This window comes from Cupressus sempervirens, chromosome 10 (assembly GCF_028749045.1).
Source record: "Cupressus sempervirens isolate cs-2001-9-10 chromosome 10, ASM2874904v1, whole genome shotgun sequence".
Lineage (NCBI taxonomy): Eukaryota > Viridiplantae > Streptophyta > Pinopsida > Cupressales > Cupressaceae > Cupressus > Cupressus sempervirens.
In genome coordinates this window covers 234,124,805-234,142,591 of record NC_143127.1, presented here as the reverse complement: position 1 = coordinate 234,142,591, position 17,787 = coordinate 234,124,805, and the positions used below count along the sequence as shown (strand labels likewise).

General features: G+C 34.3%; 2 protein-coding genes across 3 annotated transcripts in view; one reads left to right on the top strand and one right to left on the bottom strand.

The window, feature by feature from the left end:
• The window catches only part of RUS5 (root UVB sensitive protein (Protein of unknown function, DUF647)), a 165,636-nt gene extending 149,416 nt beyond the window's left edge, over positions 1–16,220 (top strand). For both annotated transcript variants that reach the window (XM_089803951.1, XM_089803952.1), the window contains exons 9-15: positions 13,369–13,458; positions 13,963–14,022; positions 14,339–14,452; positions 14,581–14,641; positions 14,754–14,872; positions 15,501–15,596; positions 15,793–16,220. In XM_089803951.1, coding sequence (XP_089660077.1) covers positions 13,369–13,458; positions 13,963–14,022; positions 14,339–14,452; positions 14,581–14,641; positions 14,754–14,872; positions 15,501–15,596; positions 15,793–16,086 — 834 coding nt within the window. In that variant the 3' untranslated portion in view covers positions 16,087–16,220. The remainder of the gene's footprint in view (positions 1–13,368; positions 13,459–13,962; positions 14,023–14,338; positions 14,453–14,580; positions 14,642–14,753; positions 14,873–15,500; positions 15,597–15,792) is intronic.
• On the bottom strand, positions 8,545–10,212 carry LOC149533498 (uncharacterized). The gene is made up of 3 exons (XM_089803273.1): positions 9,085–10,212; positions 8,787–8,974; positions 8,545–8,690 (listed from the first exon to the last, which is right to left on the bottom strand). The coding sequence occupies exons 1-3, from the start codon at positions 9,306–9,308 to the stop codon at positions 8,545–8,547; spliced, it is 558 nt and encodes a 185-aa protein (XP_089659399.1). The 5' UTR covers positions 9,309–10,212.
• Positions 16,221–17,787: the final 1,567 nt, after the last annotated feature.

The following is a 17,787-nucleotide window of genomic DNA, read 5'->3' as shown; positions in this document are numbered from 1 at the left end:
ATCACCATCACTAAGTAGATGAGTAGAGGACCTAGCGACTTGGAACAGAATACAACTACCGGACCCACATGAGTTATTTAATAAATAATTTAATTAAAATAATTGAGTTAAAATATAAAACGCATCTTAAAGAATTTTAATTTATCTTTCGTCATATTATTTTTAATAATTATTTATATGCGTGCATAAAATATAAAAACGATTTGGCATCATTATAATTTAATAATAAAGTGATGTTCAGATGTAAATATAAATATAAGATGATAATAATGTTTGAATTATAATAATTGAATTATTATAATTTTCAAATTATAATCATCCAACTTTATTCTTGCTTTTAATCGACTAACATTTGGCATGATTGATTGATTTTATATTTTGGCAATTCGAATTATCTTTCCAACTTCTCTTCAACTCCTTATTCTTTTTCCTCTTTATTTCGTCGTCATATTTTTGTATTCGTGATGCATCCGAATGGTTTTCTTTATAACTGAAGGTAGCCGAAGAGCCAAGCACCCGTTTTTATTAAAGTCTCCTTGATCGTATTTGACACAACCTTTTTTCTTTTTTGCATTCCGTTTTTCATCTACTCAACTCCCATACATTATGGCATGGCTTTAGATCAAGGCAAGGCAATAGTGGACGAACTAACTAAGCTGATTGTGGAGCAGGTGAGATAGGCGAAGGAGTAGGTGGATGGAGAGATGGGTCTTCTTCAGGACAGCCTAAGCCATATTAGAACTACTGCCATTCGCTATGAAATGGTTGAAAAGGCTCTTCACAATTTTTCTCAGTATCCTCTAGGTTAATTTACCTTGGTTATGGTTAGTTTTATTAATACATAGAAATTGCTTTCTAGCCATTTTACATTTCAAAGACGTGGTTCGCATAGCTACTTCAGGATTTCAAGTGGGTGCGATTAATTTTATTCTCATATCACCCATATCTATTTTAAATGCTTTATTTGCTCGTTAATTCAAAATTTCAAACTAGTTGAATTGGTTTTATTCCATTAGTACTTATATTTATATAATGGATGATTCATGCTTTCGAGTGGTTTTTTTTAATTCTATTCTCATATGGTCCATATCTATTTAAATGGTTTATTGCCACTCATATTGCTCACAATTTTCAAGTGGGTTCCGTTTGGTTCATCAGTCATCATCCATATCCATTTCACTGTTTAAATACCTCTAATATTATGGAATTCAAGTTATGCACTTCTTGACTTATTTTCGGTTGGCTTTTTAATTCCATATTCTTCCAATCTGAAAACAGACTAACAGTCTTATAGAATTTGCTTGCCATTCCTAAATCCTTGAAAGCTGTATATGATATTGAGCCAGAAGTTTATTGGAGAGTATAGTCGATTTCAAAAGTCGTATTCTTGTTTTACAATGATAAATCATAGAATCTGTATGCGGAATATTGAGACTTCAAATAATCAATATATCATTATCTGATCTCTTGCATATTTTATCTGATACTTTTATTAAAAATCTTCTTAGATGGTTAAGACTGAAGTGTTAAGATTAATCTTTTATGCCATTTGCTAATACATGAAGTATGTATGACTTCTTTTCAACTTAACAATAATACTCTGAGATCTCATCAATAAATCAACCTTTGGAATAGAGATAATCATGTATATTGGAAGGTATCCAAATGTTGCAAGGCTTAAAAAATATTATCCGATTGTGTAGCCAAGTAGATGGGTGATGAGGTGAAACAAAGCAATCATCAAAAACATGAATCAGTATCTATTATGACATATCATTGTTACCATTTTTAATGTGAATTACTTAATAGCTCATGCATAATCCTATTGTTGTAACCTCTTGCTGCCAAGTCATATGGTGAGTTAAATACTAGGATGCCCAATGGATGGCAAGATGACCCCTGTTTGTTCTGAGTAGGGAGGGCCTTTCTCGTTAGAGATCGTGAGGGGATAAGATTTGGTCCGAGGTTGGATGGTTAAGCCCCTGACAATGTTTCACCTCTCTCCAAGATGCCAGTCATGCATCAGACAGAGATAAGCTATGCAGTCAATTGTTTAACGAAAACAAGTATTATCATTTTTAATTACTAGGAGTAAGATTAAATTGAGTTATTTCATTGTTATTGTTATTTTACACCTAGATGCAAGAGATAAATTCATTGATTAATTTTCAATTATATGAATATCAAATATAAGTATATTTCTAACCTTGAGTTACTGACACAGTCAAGTAATCGGAAGGAAAGGAATCTGAAGCCCTAATTGATTGAGTGATAGTTGGAACTCTAAATGATACAGCAGTATCAAAAGCCCTAGTTGAATCCGTGGTATCGAAAGCCCTAATTGAATTAGTGGTATCGGAAGCCCTAACTGAATTAGTGGTATTGGAAGCCCTAAGTGATATAGTGGTATTAGAAGCCCTAAATGAACCTATGGTAAACAATGCCCTAATTGATATAGTGGTATGTGATACCCTAATTTTAAATATAGTGGTATTTAAATGTAATCATTATTTGATTTTGAGATAGCGGTTTTAGAGGATAGTCGTCATATGATATTGTTATAGTGGTATTTGTGGACTAACCGGGTGGTTGCAGAAGCATCCCTAGTTTGATTTCAATCTCAGTTTTTGAGGTATGTGGTTTTCAATTTTTGTAGTAATTTCATTTGATGGTATTTTAGGTTTTAGTTAAGAAAATTTTGTCTAACTAATTTTTTTAACGGTAAATCTTTTTCACATGAACATGAATGATATAACTATCTTCCTATGAAACAAAGTAATAACTGTATTGTTTGAGTTGATAGATGTTAATTTAGACCTTGGAAAACTGGATGTTACAATTAGCATGTCTTTGTATTTGTGAACTTGAGTGATATTTCCACTCTACACACTTTACAAGTTATGGGTACTTTTGGGTTTTATGAGTTTTTAGATGAGATTTTGGTCCATGCTTGTTGATATTAGAGGCCCATATGTCCTTGATCATCTTAGCTTCAAACAAAGACATGTTGAAGGAGTTAGGAGAAAATCTCCATGTATTTTCAAAACTATGTATTTTTCCCTAGGTCCACTCTACTATATTCACAAATATTGTCATGGGATGCTAATTATTGACATTTTGGCCATACTCTCGTTATCATGTAATGTCTTTCAAAAAAAAATTCTTCATTGTCTTGACTCTTGAGATTCTCTAGTGAAAATGTGCAAGTTACTTAGAGTAAGTTTTGATCCCTATAATGGTTTCTTCTAATTGTTCATTTCTCAAAGTTCGATCAAGTGCTTATTCCTTTTATGTTGAGAAATCAAAAGGACAATGGGTCCTCTCTCCTCAAGTCTCTATTTTAAATTTTTGTATTCAATATCTATAGGTTCTCTAATAAAAAATGTGCTTGAATACTTTTTGTGAGATTTGGCTATAAAAATAGCCACCCAAGATCTAAAGGCTTATGGAAAGAACAAGATCCTCAATAGATCAATATGACAAGAATAAATTGCATCCCTATTAAATTATGCGAATAGAATGGAGGTACAATGTATTAGAGATCTTTGGTTATACAGCGCAAGGTGACACATAGAGCAACATAAGACTATGGCGAGTGTCTTAATCTTATGATATGAGACATAAATTAATAAGTTGACTATTTGTAGCTTAATTAACTAATAAGATGTGAAAGGGGTCTCATGCCAAGACCCCCCTTAAATGCAACTTTAGGGGAATAAAAAACATGCAAAGACACAAAAAAGGGTCTCAACTACTAGACCATGTTAGCTACCCATGTACAAATACAATGAAATCTCTCACAAAGAAAGAAAAGTAGAAAATCAAATGAGATAAATTTCCTTTTGAAAGAGGAAAAACATGAAAATACTCTTATAAAGCTAAGATATTGATTCTCTCCCAAAAACCCAAGGTGTTGATGCTGGTACATTTGGATGCAATAGTACTTTTCAATGCTGCATCGATGCTCTCAAGAAGCACACCCAATGTTTATGGATGCACTCGAGATGCTTCCAAGAGCACCTAGAGTGAACCTGGACAACATCTTGGTGCATTTGGAGAGCACCCATGACTTTTTCAATGCCTAGTTACTTAAGTGACTTTAAAAGGCATGTGTTAATTGATTTTTTCAATTCTATTTTTGCTCGTGAACCGTAAAATGGCCCTAAAAGAGGCCATTCATTGCTCATTCTTCTCATTTTGTTTGCAGCTATGGCTCTCTTCTTATTTCAATTTGAACTATCAATGGTAAACAATCATAGTATGGAAAGGTTTATTTTTGTATATTGCTTACATTTCTTTGTGTGTGTATGTGTGTGTGTGTGTGTGTGTGGATGCACCCAAACACATCCAAAATCGCCCCCAAAAAATTCACACATCCACGCATCAGCACCCACCACATCAATATCAGAACCAAGTAAGTTATAAAGGTGACAAGGACAAAAGATCATGCAGGAAAAAAGACCCCCCTCCCTATAAGAGGAAGATCGAATTCTTAAAGCCTTGTCTAATTTGTTCATTTTTATGAATGACCTTTTGAAGCTTCTTTGTGCTTCGAAGTCATAGTTATGATCACAAAACTCGTGACCTCCCTTATTTCATCCTTATTTTATACTTCAATGCAGGATACCAATTTTATTGAAATGATGCAATTGAACCCAAAAGTTTTTGTTTGCTTTCACAAATGTGGGGATGGAGTTTGATGCATACGTTAATGTAATCAAAGTTCTTTGCTACAAATTCACTCGTGTTTGGCATTTCAAAGAGAAATTGAGGGAATTCACTTTGGTTTCATTTTTCATTACATACATTTTATGCGTATTCAAGATATAAAGTCCCGAGTACTTTAATCAGTGACTGCACATATATTGTCTTTCTTTACCTTTGCATATCTGGAGGCATGTAATGCAAAGTGTAATGTGCATTGGAATCTCCAATTGCAGGCATACTAAACTTATCATGTTCCAAGTCAGAACTTTTGATGTCCATCATAAAATCCCCAATTGCAGCCATAGTAAACTTACCATGTTCCATGCCAGAACTTTTCATGCACATTGCATGAACTGTTACATGTAATTTTATATGTAATCACCTCTAAAATATTCATACCTATCATTTGAAAATTAGGGATTTTCACACCAAGTGCATGTTTAATTACAATTTAACATGTAGTCACATGTGCCGTCTCGTCCAAAAACCTCTAGTTTACCAATTTGAAAATTCAAAATGAAAATGCAATCGAGGATTTTTGGTCAAACTACAAGTTGAACTACATATTAATATGTAGTTGGGTCCAAAATCCCGATTTCATGTAAAACCTTTGTTTTCCCTAGTAACCAAAACTTTTTGTTTTGATTATGTGAACGATAACACCTTGAAGTACACTTGTTCTTGCATATGCAATGTAGTTTGAAAACTTAGGAAATGCACTTTTGGTCACTTTTTTGTCATTTTCCCTCATTTTTGTCTTTCATTTTTGTCAAGTTTCTTTCTGGCATCCCATAGGCAACCTTGAATCATTGTCCAACCTTGGAAATTTTGAGGACACATCACTGCAATGCCATTGTGACTACTCTTAATCACACTTTGGGCTTTAAACCTCAACTTCACAAAAAGATTTTCCCAAAAAACTTGTACTACACCAAAGAAGAAGATGAGGTTGGTGTATTGGTGATTCAGCAAGGGAAGCAAAATGCTTTCAAGACTGATTCCAGGTGAGTGGTGGTCAACAAAAGGAATTATGAACAATTTTCCATTTATTGGTTAGAATTAAGATTAGTGATTTGACTTCCTCAAATGCAAAAGTCAAGATACAATTTTCCTCACAGATGTTCTCATCCTCTTACAGATCTGAAGATTTCAAGCACTGTCAATTTAGCGACTAGAGGATCTATCTAACAGAAGATATAATAAGAGTCATGTTTTGTCAGACACTTAATTTAGTTTTCATTATGCATTTTGCAATTTTGTTTTGACTGTTAATGTTATAGCTTTGGTCGGATTAATTTTGATCATAATTTGTGCAAATCAATTACCATGATGTATAAGTTGTTCATCATCGAACTTAACTAATAATCATAAGATAATGTTATATATTTATTAATTATAAATCTGATGATTTTTGTTAAGGCAAATTATGCTAATAAAACTATGATCAAATAGACTGATTACTATTCATGTGAAGTGGTTAATTAAAAACACCGATTAAATGCAGATTGGGGTGTCTTGTTAAGGCTGTGATTAATATCTAGCAGCTGTTGCTTTCCTGAGAGGGCATGTCCCATATAGGGACATGATCATCTGCTAGCATATATAATATGTTAAGGATTGGTGCCACTGGAAAATACATAGACACAAGTGGTATTACTACATTGGCAGCGATTCCAGTTTGATAAGATCATAATAATAGATTATTGTTGCATTTCAGTATTATAGATTATTGTTGCATTTCAGAAATATATATTATTGTTGCATTTCAGTATTATAGACTATTGTTGCATTTCAGAATTGTATATTATTGTTGCATTTCAGTATTATAGATTGCTGTTGGATTTCATAATTATATATTACTGTTTCATTGACAGTAATCCTAAAGTATAGAAGCCAGTTAGTTATATATACATATAGACAAAACCTTGTGAATAATTCATAAGGCATATATCGAAGAACAATGATCAAAAGGTATTATATCAGATCTTCTTCCTTAACATTGACAAGTTACATGCAAAGCATAAAATAGCAATTACATATGTAATATCACACATAAAGTATTAAACTAAATTGCACTTATTCTCATTATATTTAATCACATAAAATAGGATTATTATGTTGAATAAGTCAACAATAGGTAGTTCGTTTTGCACCTTTCTCAATTAGCCTCTCTTCTATAAATACACAAGGGCTCATTTTTAGTAAGAATCTTTTGACAATTCAACAAATTTTTCTCAGTTTGAATATACACTCTTAAGACTTTGAGCTTAAACATAAATTAGATTGCTTTCAATGAAAGAGGCAGGATCTTTTCAGACTTTGTGCCAATTTGAACTGTAATGTGACGACATTTTCTTGAGTTGATTATGAGTTTAGTGTTTTCATTCATGAGGGATTTGAACTCAATCTTGGAGACTTTGAGCTGCATATTGCACTCAGAGTTATAATATGACATTAGCTTTGGTCTTGCAGGCTTTGAGCCACTTATCAAGTCTAAGATTAGCATAGAACACTCGAGCAATGAAATAGCTTGCAGACTTTATGCTGCTTCATTCTCCGCTTGTGCATGCAAGGTGAAATGCATGTAGGAGACTTTGAGCTACACATGTTTTGAATTCTTGTTCTTAAAATCTCATAGCGGGACATTGAAAGACTTCGAGCTTTCAAAAACTCCTTAGTTACTGAATGTTGCTGGTACACTAATGGTTGTTCTTATGTGTAATCTTATGTTTATCAGGATTATTGCTCCAATAAATACTTTGGAAGTGAAATACACCATTGATTAATGATCATATTGTAATGATAACATCTATTTTGAAATAAGAGAACATGATGAATGACTCACCTTGATTCAGTAGTGTATTTAGAAGTAGTCAAGTCTTTTGTTGAACTTAGAAGCAATAAGAAGGGGGAGCCTTCCCTTATAATTAGGAGACACTGTGGCTGACACACTGTGGATGGAATCATTGGTTTGCAATTGATCTTTAAAATTGTTTTTGCAAAATATCCACCCAACAGTAAACAATGGTTAAAACATAGTTGGAAAACTCGCCAAGCCCCCCAAAAGTTTAATCGAGAAAAACTCGGCGATTTAAAAAAAAAACTCGAGAACCTAAAAAACCGCTGAAATTTAATTAAAAATACATTTATTTTGCAAAATTTAATGAGAAGATGCATCTAATAAGTTAATTAAAGACAATACAAAAGAAAGCAACAAAGTTTAGATATATATAAATGCATAATGCGTACAAAATTGCATTCTCATGCAGAATGCTCATGGTAGGAAGCAAAATAGTAAATTACTAAATAGTTTCAATCTGTCAAATTAGAAGTAAATACTAAAAGTCTAAATACATCAATACAATGTCAATCACATCTTCCTCTTTCCACTTGCACTAGCAGGAAAGCGAGGGGATCTAGTCCTAGAAGAAGTGCCTCGCACTGGGATAGGGCGTGAGCTGCGTGACTGTGAACTCTGTGGCTGTGCCCCCTCGCTCGACGTCCCTATTGACTGGCTCGGCGTCTTAGAAGAGGATGCATCTCCTCCTAATGGTAATGCGTGATCCTCGCCTGAATCATCATCATCGTCGTCCTCATCCTCAATGTCATCCATAGTGAACTGAAAATCAGTGTCAGCCTCCCCCTCCATGGCCTGCCTCTCCAAATCAGCGATCTCATCTGGTGTAAACAATGGACTTGGCTCCTGTGCTGTCCAATCAGAATAACGATCTATCTCATCTAGATCAAGCGGACCAGGTAGTTCTAAGAGCTGTGACTTTTTTATGCGCAACTTAAGATTATAGTGCACATAAACAAGGTCATTAAGCCGTTTTTTAGTCATTTTATTTTTTTCTTTGTATGCATGGACTCAAATAAGCTCCAATTGCGCTCACAATGGGATGAGCTACAAGGTTGGGATAGGACTCTGAGAGCAAATTTCCTTAAATTGGGGGTATTGCCACCCCAACTTGCCCACCAAGCATCTGCAAAACAAAATTTAAAAAGTTATAAAGCAATAAAAAACAAAATCAGAAGCACAACTTATCAATTAGCAAAAGTTTTAAAGTTTGACACTTTACTTGGTGCTTGAGTAGATCTTGCTCTCTTTGCTAGCATAGAAGAGAACAAAGGACCCCTTGATTCCACATAGATTTGTTGTTCGGTCACAATAAGGTCTCTCTCCTCTTCACTTGATATCATTCTCTCAATGCATTTAGAGAGACCTTCCATGACCTCTCCATTAGGATCTGAGTAGGAATCATCAGCCCTAAAACAAATAGAAAATGATATCAAGTCTTACTACACAACCTTAAAAAGTAAAGTAAAATAAAGACTTATTAAAATCCCAACTTCAAGGACAATCAATTATCATAGTACCTGAATTTGGGATTGAGGAAGTAGCCTGCTGCATGAATAGGTTGGTGGAGCATATTGTTCCACCTCCTATCAATTATTTCCCAAATGGGGTCAAATCTGAGACTGTCCCCGTGATAGTAACTTCTAACAGCCTCTTTCGCCCTATCCATGGCCTTATAAAGACCTCCCATTAGGGATTGCTGCCCATCACATGTGCGCAAGACTAGAACCAGGGGCAGAGACATCTACATTTGAAATTTGAAAAATACAAATTAGTTAATAACATAGTAAGTTATGAATTGAAAATGAAACTTGAATAAACTAAAAATATAATGAAGTTACCTCCACAATCTCCTTAGCCTTTGCAAAAAAGCTATCATCAAAGACTATTCGTGCCACAGCTTCTCCTTCGGGCTTCTTTGAGTAAGGTGAAGCAACCCAATATGCACACACAATTATTTGCTTCAAAGCCAATATGTGGTCAAGAATACTTTGCAACGTCAAGAAGACCGTTGCAAACCTTGTCATAGTAGGTCTCATCAAATCTTTGCCTTTAATGGCTTTTTTCATCAAACTGAGAACCCATGGGTGATTATAGATATATTTCGTGACTCGCGTAGCATCTTCCACAACTGGACTCACCCAATCAAGTTTTCCTATGTCCTCCAAAAGAAGGTCAAGGACATGTGCTGCACAAGGTGACCAAAAAAGTGTGGGATGCCTCTCTTGGAGGATTCTACCTAAAAGATTAGCAAAAAATCAATAATCAGTAACAAACTTTCCATATTTAGTATTTACAAATTACATCAAATCTAAATTGAATAATACCATAGCATTACATTCATGATTCATATTGATTCAAATATAAAAAATTAAATCTACCTGCTGCCACATATGCTGCTGCATTATTTGTGATTATTTGCACCACATTCTCTATTCCCACCTCCATGACAACATTCTCCAACATTAAAGCCAATGTGGCTGCATTTTTCACTTTGTTGGAGGCATCGACAGATTTCCAAAACACCACATCATCTTTGCAAGCAATCAAGAAGTTAATAATGGTTCTACTTCTTCCATCTGTCCACCCATCAGATAAAATGGTGCAGCCATACTTCTTCCACTCTTTCTTTTGGTCTTCTATCAACAATCTTGCCCTACCAACCGCTTTGTCAAGCAACCTACAAAATTTAAGTGTAATATTAAATAAAGTGTAAGTGTTAGTAAAAAATTAGGAAATAAGTTATAACAATTAAGATTTAAAATATAACAATGAACTAAAGTGAATCTCAATTATTTACAATTACTAAATAGTAAAATACTAACCTTCCACTCATATCCTTGCGATTAGGCGGCTTGTACCCTTTGCCTTATATTGTCATCGCATTCACCATATTGACCCAATAGGGACTATCAGCGGCATTCATTGAGATATTGTTGAAAAACCAAAAATCAGCTGCTGCAATATCAGTTTGCTCATGCACCTCCTTAAACCATGCAGTGCCCTCTAATGATGGTTGTGCTCTAGGTGTGTTCCTGAGCACAAAATAACCACCTATCCTTGATGGAGATCTGGATGGTGATGATGAAGAAGTAGATGTAGAAGAAGTGGAACCGGTAAAAGAGAAATTTTGTTTGCGGATCTGTGGGCCACGAAGAGATCCTGGTATGTTCTCAAGTGTTTCTTCTTCCTCTTGCATATCAAAAGGAGCTCCTTCAGATTCAGCTATGGCTGCCCTCATAGCTATTTTTGCCCTCTCCCTATTCAATTTTTTCTCTTCAGCAGCTGCAAGTAGGGCATGGATGAATCTTTTTTCTTCATCAGTTACCTTGAGACAAGGATTTGAGTCATGTTTCTTTATGCCTGCAAGGTGGTATTTGAGGCGGTTTATGCCTCTAGAAATAATTCTCTCACAGGGAATGCATATCACCTTCCCAATATCATTTGGATTTGGAGCTTCATAGGCATACCGCCATGCCTTATCTCTTGCATTTTTAGGCCGAGTGCCTATATATCCAGATGGGCATGGTGTTTGTGGCCACTTTTCTTGTGGGTTTGTCATTTTTTTAATGGTTGACCGCTGCCCTACACAAATATATAGAGAAATGAATAAACAAAGTTAGAACTTAGAAGCTAGGGTTTCAAATGATTCAAACTTCAAACTTGAACCATATCCTTAGCAAACAACAAACTTCAACCGTATCCTTAGAAGCTAGGGTTTCAAATGATTCAAAATGATTTTAAATGATTTGAAAACATTTACAAAAAACAACAAAAACAAAAGAACATTTGTTATAAAACTATAAACAGTTTTCAAACTATGATAAGATGAACATACCTGGAAAGAAATTTGTCTTCTAAAATCGGTTAGAATCCTCTACAATCCACTCAAATCCACCTTGAATCACTTGCAATCAGCCAAGAATGCCTCCAAACCTTCTTCTCTTCACTCCTCAAGGTTCTAAACAATGCAAATACAAGAAAGAATGAGAAAAAACACACTCACTGCCGCTTAAATCCGTCACAGGCTGCGTTCACCAGTAAATCGTGAGTTTTTCCTAAAAACTCGCCGAGTTTTTGCCCACTACTCGCCGATTACTCGGCGAGTTTTTACCAGATTGCCGAGTTTTTAAATCGGCGAGTTAACTGGTTAAAAACTTGCCGGGCTAGGAAACTCGGCGAGTTTTAAAACCCTGCCGAGTACTCGGCGAGTTTTAAAACCCCGCCGAGTACTCGGCGAGTTTTCCATCTATGCGTTAAAATGCATTTTTCACATGTTTTTGCTAGAAAATCATGCATTTTCTCTTTCAAGATGTCCATTTTCGACTTAATACATTTTGTAATTGAACTTTACAAAAACAATATGTTTCCTTAAGAGATTTTAATTTTTAGTACTTTGTAAGTTGCTGTGTTTTATCTAGTATTCACCAAGTTTTTCCCCTTTTGAAAATTTTGGGGCTTAGTGATTATTCTCCATGTCTCAGTCTGCAAAGTATGCTCCTATTCACACCAACGCTTCTGAGTAATTATTAATCCGCATAATTGCTCCTTTTCTCTGACAATGTTCACTCTTGACCTAAGGCTTCTTCCAGTATGATGGAGAGCTAAGGGACATTGAACACCCTTCTCTCAAGCCTTTTAATCTTAACAGAATCTCTTAGAAGCTCATGAATCAAGATTGAGAAGTCAGAAATGTTGATGGAGCTAAGAGCTCAAATTTTCCAATTCTTTGTGGGTCACAAACTAACACATTGATCAAGAATTTCCCTTTTTTGATAAAAGGCTAAGTGATTTTATCATTTTTGATGTTAAAGTTCTGTTTTTATAAGAAGTAGCAACCTTTGACAAGTTTGGAAGGCAAGGAAGCAAGCCCAAAGGCAAAAGGGTTAGTTACACAGAAACCATGAGCAAGAAGGAAGCAAAATCAATATAGAACTGTATTATCACAACAGCCTTTATTTTCTCAACACCAATACAACCTGGACTTATTATTCAAGTGCATAAGTATAGCCACGAGATAAAGAATTTTATCTGCATAATTTATTGGGAATGTCCCATGTTATCAATATGTCCTCCAACTTGATTAAAAGGCCTTGGTGTAGGTTTAAAATTATTGATTTCTGAGTGGTGTGGAAGAGAGCCTGTATTGCCAGAGTTACAAAACTAATCCATCATGTTTTCTACATCACGCCAAATTTCCTCTTGCAGCCATCTCTTTTCAAAATCAGAAGTCAGAATGTTTTCAGTAGCTTGAGTATCATTGGTAAAAATTTTGTTATGCTGAGCCAAGTAGAGCATACTTAACATGATCAACAAACATAGAAGGCTTTTTCTCATATCTAGTTTAGTCACCATTCATGCCTTCTCTTTTAATACAGAGTGGACTTTCATGGGTCATAAGGATTATTTCCAGGATTTAGTTGGACGCACAGGCAATTTCACATGCCTATGCATGAACAAAAATAGAAAATGGCATTTTCTTGTTGCTATACATGTAGGCACATTCTGTGTCTGGTATCTAGGAATTCTCATCTCGAATTTTTTTGAGGAACATGCCTTATTGTATTTTGGCTTTGAACCTTATGTTTATGTGGATATCCTTTAGGCATTACTTTGGGTATGCAGTTGTTTTATAATTTTTAAGCTTCCTTAGAAAGGCAATGTCTCTCATTTGTCATGGTTTGCCTAGTAACTTCTAAATTACTAAATTCTATTTTGCAGCAGGTATTCAAAGAATATAAGAAATGATTTATTATAAAGTCGGATAATGACTCAATTATGTTCCATGTGACTGTTTCAAGCAGGCTGTAGCAAGAGGATTAAAAGACCCTTCATTTCGTGTGATTCAAAACCACTTTGCTGTTTCTGGAAACTTGGGAGATGTTGCAGCCAAGGTTTGTTCCCTCTTTAAATATCTATGTAAATGCACGGGTATAAAATCACAGCTGGATTTGATCAATTTGATGAATAAATAAATGCTGTAATTATCTATTTAATTGTTTTGAATTTTTAATTTATATGTGATGAGGAAATGATAAAGGGAATTAGAACGGGACTAGGTAGTGGAAATTAGAATGGGCTAGGGTATTAAGGTTTAATGTCGGTATGGCTTGAAATGAGCGCCTACATATGTTATGGCACATAAATAATCCATTTAGTATAAAACTTTAACACGGGTGATGCAGACCTTTTATTTTCTTTTAAGAAAAAGGCTAAGCCTATATATATATTATATATATATAAGCAAAACATCTACAATGATATTTTAATGACTTTTCATGTTCTTTGCTTCAGAGAACTGAGGAATAGAAAAACCATGCCTTAATAGTCTACCTAAATCTTTAGGCTTTTTTGTTTTAATTGGACTCACTTTTATGTCTTTATCCCGTTATTTTCAGGAAGAAGTCTGGGAAGTAGCTGGAGAGCTTGTTGGTCTTGCAATTGGTGTAACAATAATTGTAATTTCTTCAACAGACTTCTAGTGCCAGTCTTCTGTAAAATTGTAGAATTAGACGACAAAAGCTAATCAGTAGGGCCTATTAATTATATATTATTTTCCATTAAATGCTTGAAGTGAACGCATAATATAATTAGTAATTGTAAGATCTTGAACAGGCTTGTAGTTCCAGTCTTCTGTAAAATCATAAAATTATATGACAAGCTAATTACCAGGGCCTATTAGTTATATAATTCATTCAATACTCGCAATGAAATATTTTACAGTTATTTTTTTGGATGGACAGGCTTGACAAACCTGTTGGAAAGATGATGCAGGCTACACCAGGGCTGCTAAACACATATCCAAAGCTGGTTTTAACATGGACTATTCTGCGCTTGTTGCACCTTATGCTACGTTATCAATCCCTTTCTGTTCTAAGATTTTCATCGGTAATCATTGTTATTTTTTTATCTTTTACTGTAAGTTGCATCCAGCCAATACAAGTAAACTTCATTTTCAATCATTTTTCCAAGTTCTATCTCTCATTGAGATAAAATTTAGTATTTCTTTTATGCAGATAAATCTCAAACGTGCACGCCTCTTGGTTGAATCTCATGTCTCAGGTTCCCCTGTTCCTGGTAAAGAAAACTGTACATCTACTTAAGTTTTTTTATGCGACATTGACTATGTATTTATCCTTCTCCATCTCTCGACTATGAAATTTGATATGATCTAACATTTCACTGGCAGATTTTGCAAGCTGCAACAAACAAGAAAACATCTTGATCTTTCAACAGCTATTGGAGCCCCGTATTCATTTTGGTTGCCCTCTAGAAATGTTGATCGGAAGAAACATTCCGGGGAATAAGGTATTTATTTTCAGATGGTGCCACTGTTGCAGGAAAAGTCTAATTTTCTTTTATGTATACGATCTTATATGATAAGTTTGTCGAAATTATTTCTAAGTGGGATTGGCAGCATCTTTATATAGGGTATTAGGCCAGGCTTATTTATCTATTATCTAATAAGACAATTCAGTTTAATGTAGCGTGTTCCAAAATATCATCTAAGTGGGATTGACAGCATCTTTGTATAGGGTATTAGGCCAGGCTTATACATTGATTATTTGATAAGAGAATCATTTTCAGAATTAGTCTTCCATATTTATGAGATAGACAATCTCCTTTAATCTTCTGATGAAAATTTGTGTTTTTTTGCTTTTGTAGAGATTTGTAGCGTAGAGCATCGACCTGATAAGAGATGTCATTATAAGTAGATCTAAAAATAAAATTAATGCAACAGCTTTTCAGATAGGCATTTTACCAAGAACCAACTATGATCATAGGTTTTCCATACACAAACACAAGAAGCCTCACTGGGCTTATCAGAATAGTTGAAGTATGCTGGAATCGAGTCCTGTGGTTTGAAGTCTTTAATTTATCAGCGGTTTCATTATCAATGACGCTTTTACCATTGTAATTCTGTATCTTTTAACAGCTGGAAGCATTGTTAGATCTGTACAAGAATGAGAAATACATTCTCACGGTAACAAAAAGTCCTTTGCATGGACAAGAAGCTCAGGTTGCCTTCAAGGTGCCACAAAGTTCTATTCTCCATTGTTTTTGAAAAACATCAAATTAATGATGTCATTTTGTGCCGTTTTCACATTCTATCTGATGGTTGCGCGTCAGTATTATTAATAAAAAAGAGCATATTAGAGGTACAGGACATTTTAAGAGCTTTTTATGCTAGTACAGAGCAATAAATGATTTTTGTACTGTGTTTCTAGGCAGGAGCTACAACCACCACTGTCCTGCGTAGCATATGGCAAACGTATTGGCTGTGTTTGCATGGGGGCCTGTTCAAGAGAAAGGATCTTCCCACAGGATCACTTTTGTTGTCTGATGATGTATTGATGAAGGATTCAAACAATTTAATTCGTTGCCTGGCGGAAAGTCTGTCAAAACTGAATGAAACATTTGATGATTTTCTTTCCCAACTGGAAACTGCCGGATGGAATGTCAAGAATCTTTCTCTCAAGGTCCCCACCAAAGTAACCATTATTGTAAATGACATAGAGTAACGATCACCTGTATAGCTTCACGACAGCTTAGCCCTTCCCATTTTTGCAAGCTGCCACCTTTATCGTAGTACTTTGTTTCTTTTCGTGTACTAGAACTTCAATTTTTAATGGAATTAAAATAATTTCACGAAGAACATTGTTTTAGTCTACATGGATAGACCTACAATCTAAACTCAATTATCTAAATTAATTGATTATAGCTATATCCTCTCTACTTATAATAATACTAATATGCACGATTATACACATATTTGCAATCAGAATTTAGTCCTTCAATTCTTAAATGAGGCCAATCAAATAAAGCATGGAAAACTATATTTGCAATCATTAATTAATCCTCCAATTCTTAAAAGAACCAATCAAATAAAGCATAAAGCATGGGAAACAAGTATAGAAACTTTATAAAGAAGGTAACATCATTAGATCCTTCATAGGATTTCAGCTTGAGGACGCTAAAAGTAATTTTTTATTTTTTATTTGTTCTTACATTTTATAAGAATCTCAAGTTAATGAATTCAAGAGCACCTTAAGTTGTTTCTCAAATTGGAATAGGGGAAGAGTTCCAGTAGTCGTCAGGGGTCCAATGACCATGAGGGTATTGTTATAGATCCCCCCAATTATGTTCATTTGTTGAGCCAATGCCTACAAAGCAAACATTTCAAAAGAAATCTCCATGAACACCCAATACAAGTTCACTATTACACTAATACACAATCACTTTATATGCATGGAAATTGGTACAAACATGTTTATGCTACACATCTCATTACACAAAAAATGTGACATTTGTATTATTAAAAAATATATTGGTGCACATATTTGCGAATTGAAATGATTCGCTCAAGAATACAAAGTAGATATATTAAAGTACAATTTCTATTACATCCATGTGCACACATGCACAATTTTTGGTGCATTGCAAATTGTGTCACATAGAAAGATGCACTGCTTTTAGTGCATAACCATTTTTAAAACATTCTCATCTACATAGATCGAAAAGCATGTGCCAACTTCTACCATTTAAAGCCAACTTCTTTGAGTACCTACATGCATAGTTAATGGTGTAAGACTCACTATTGAATTAAATTCAATTGATGAAAGTACAATAATTGAATTGTATTAAACTAATGGAAGTGGTAAAAAGAAAGAACACAATAAGAATTTGAAATCAAGAAGCCATTGCATGAAACAAACATCAAATGCAATTCATTGTATGAAATGACTGATCACTTCCCACCACAATTCAAAATTTGAATCAGCCAACCATTTTTTCTATAACAAAATTCATATAAGAATGATACAATACCACGTTAATTTCTTTGAAAAGTTCTTGTTTGAACACTCTCAGATTATTCTCCACAGTCTGCAAATTCTTTGCTCTTGTTCAGGTTGGTAACAAATTGTTCAATGCATGTTTCCTTCTTATTTTAGTGGTTTGATTGCATGTTATTTTTTAGAATTTTTGTTATGAACATTTTTTTTTTTTTTCCAATTTTACTACTTGTAATGCACATGCTTTTTTCCAATTTTATTGCTTTGACTACTAATTGAATGCTTCACGATCATTATTAACATATGTTGTAATGTATGTCCTCTTTACTCTATGTTTTATCTTGCTTTTTCTTTGTTATTGTATGCTTAATGTACATTTTCATAAAATTCAATGGAAGTATTTTTCCAATTTTACAGCTTCTAATGCAT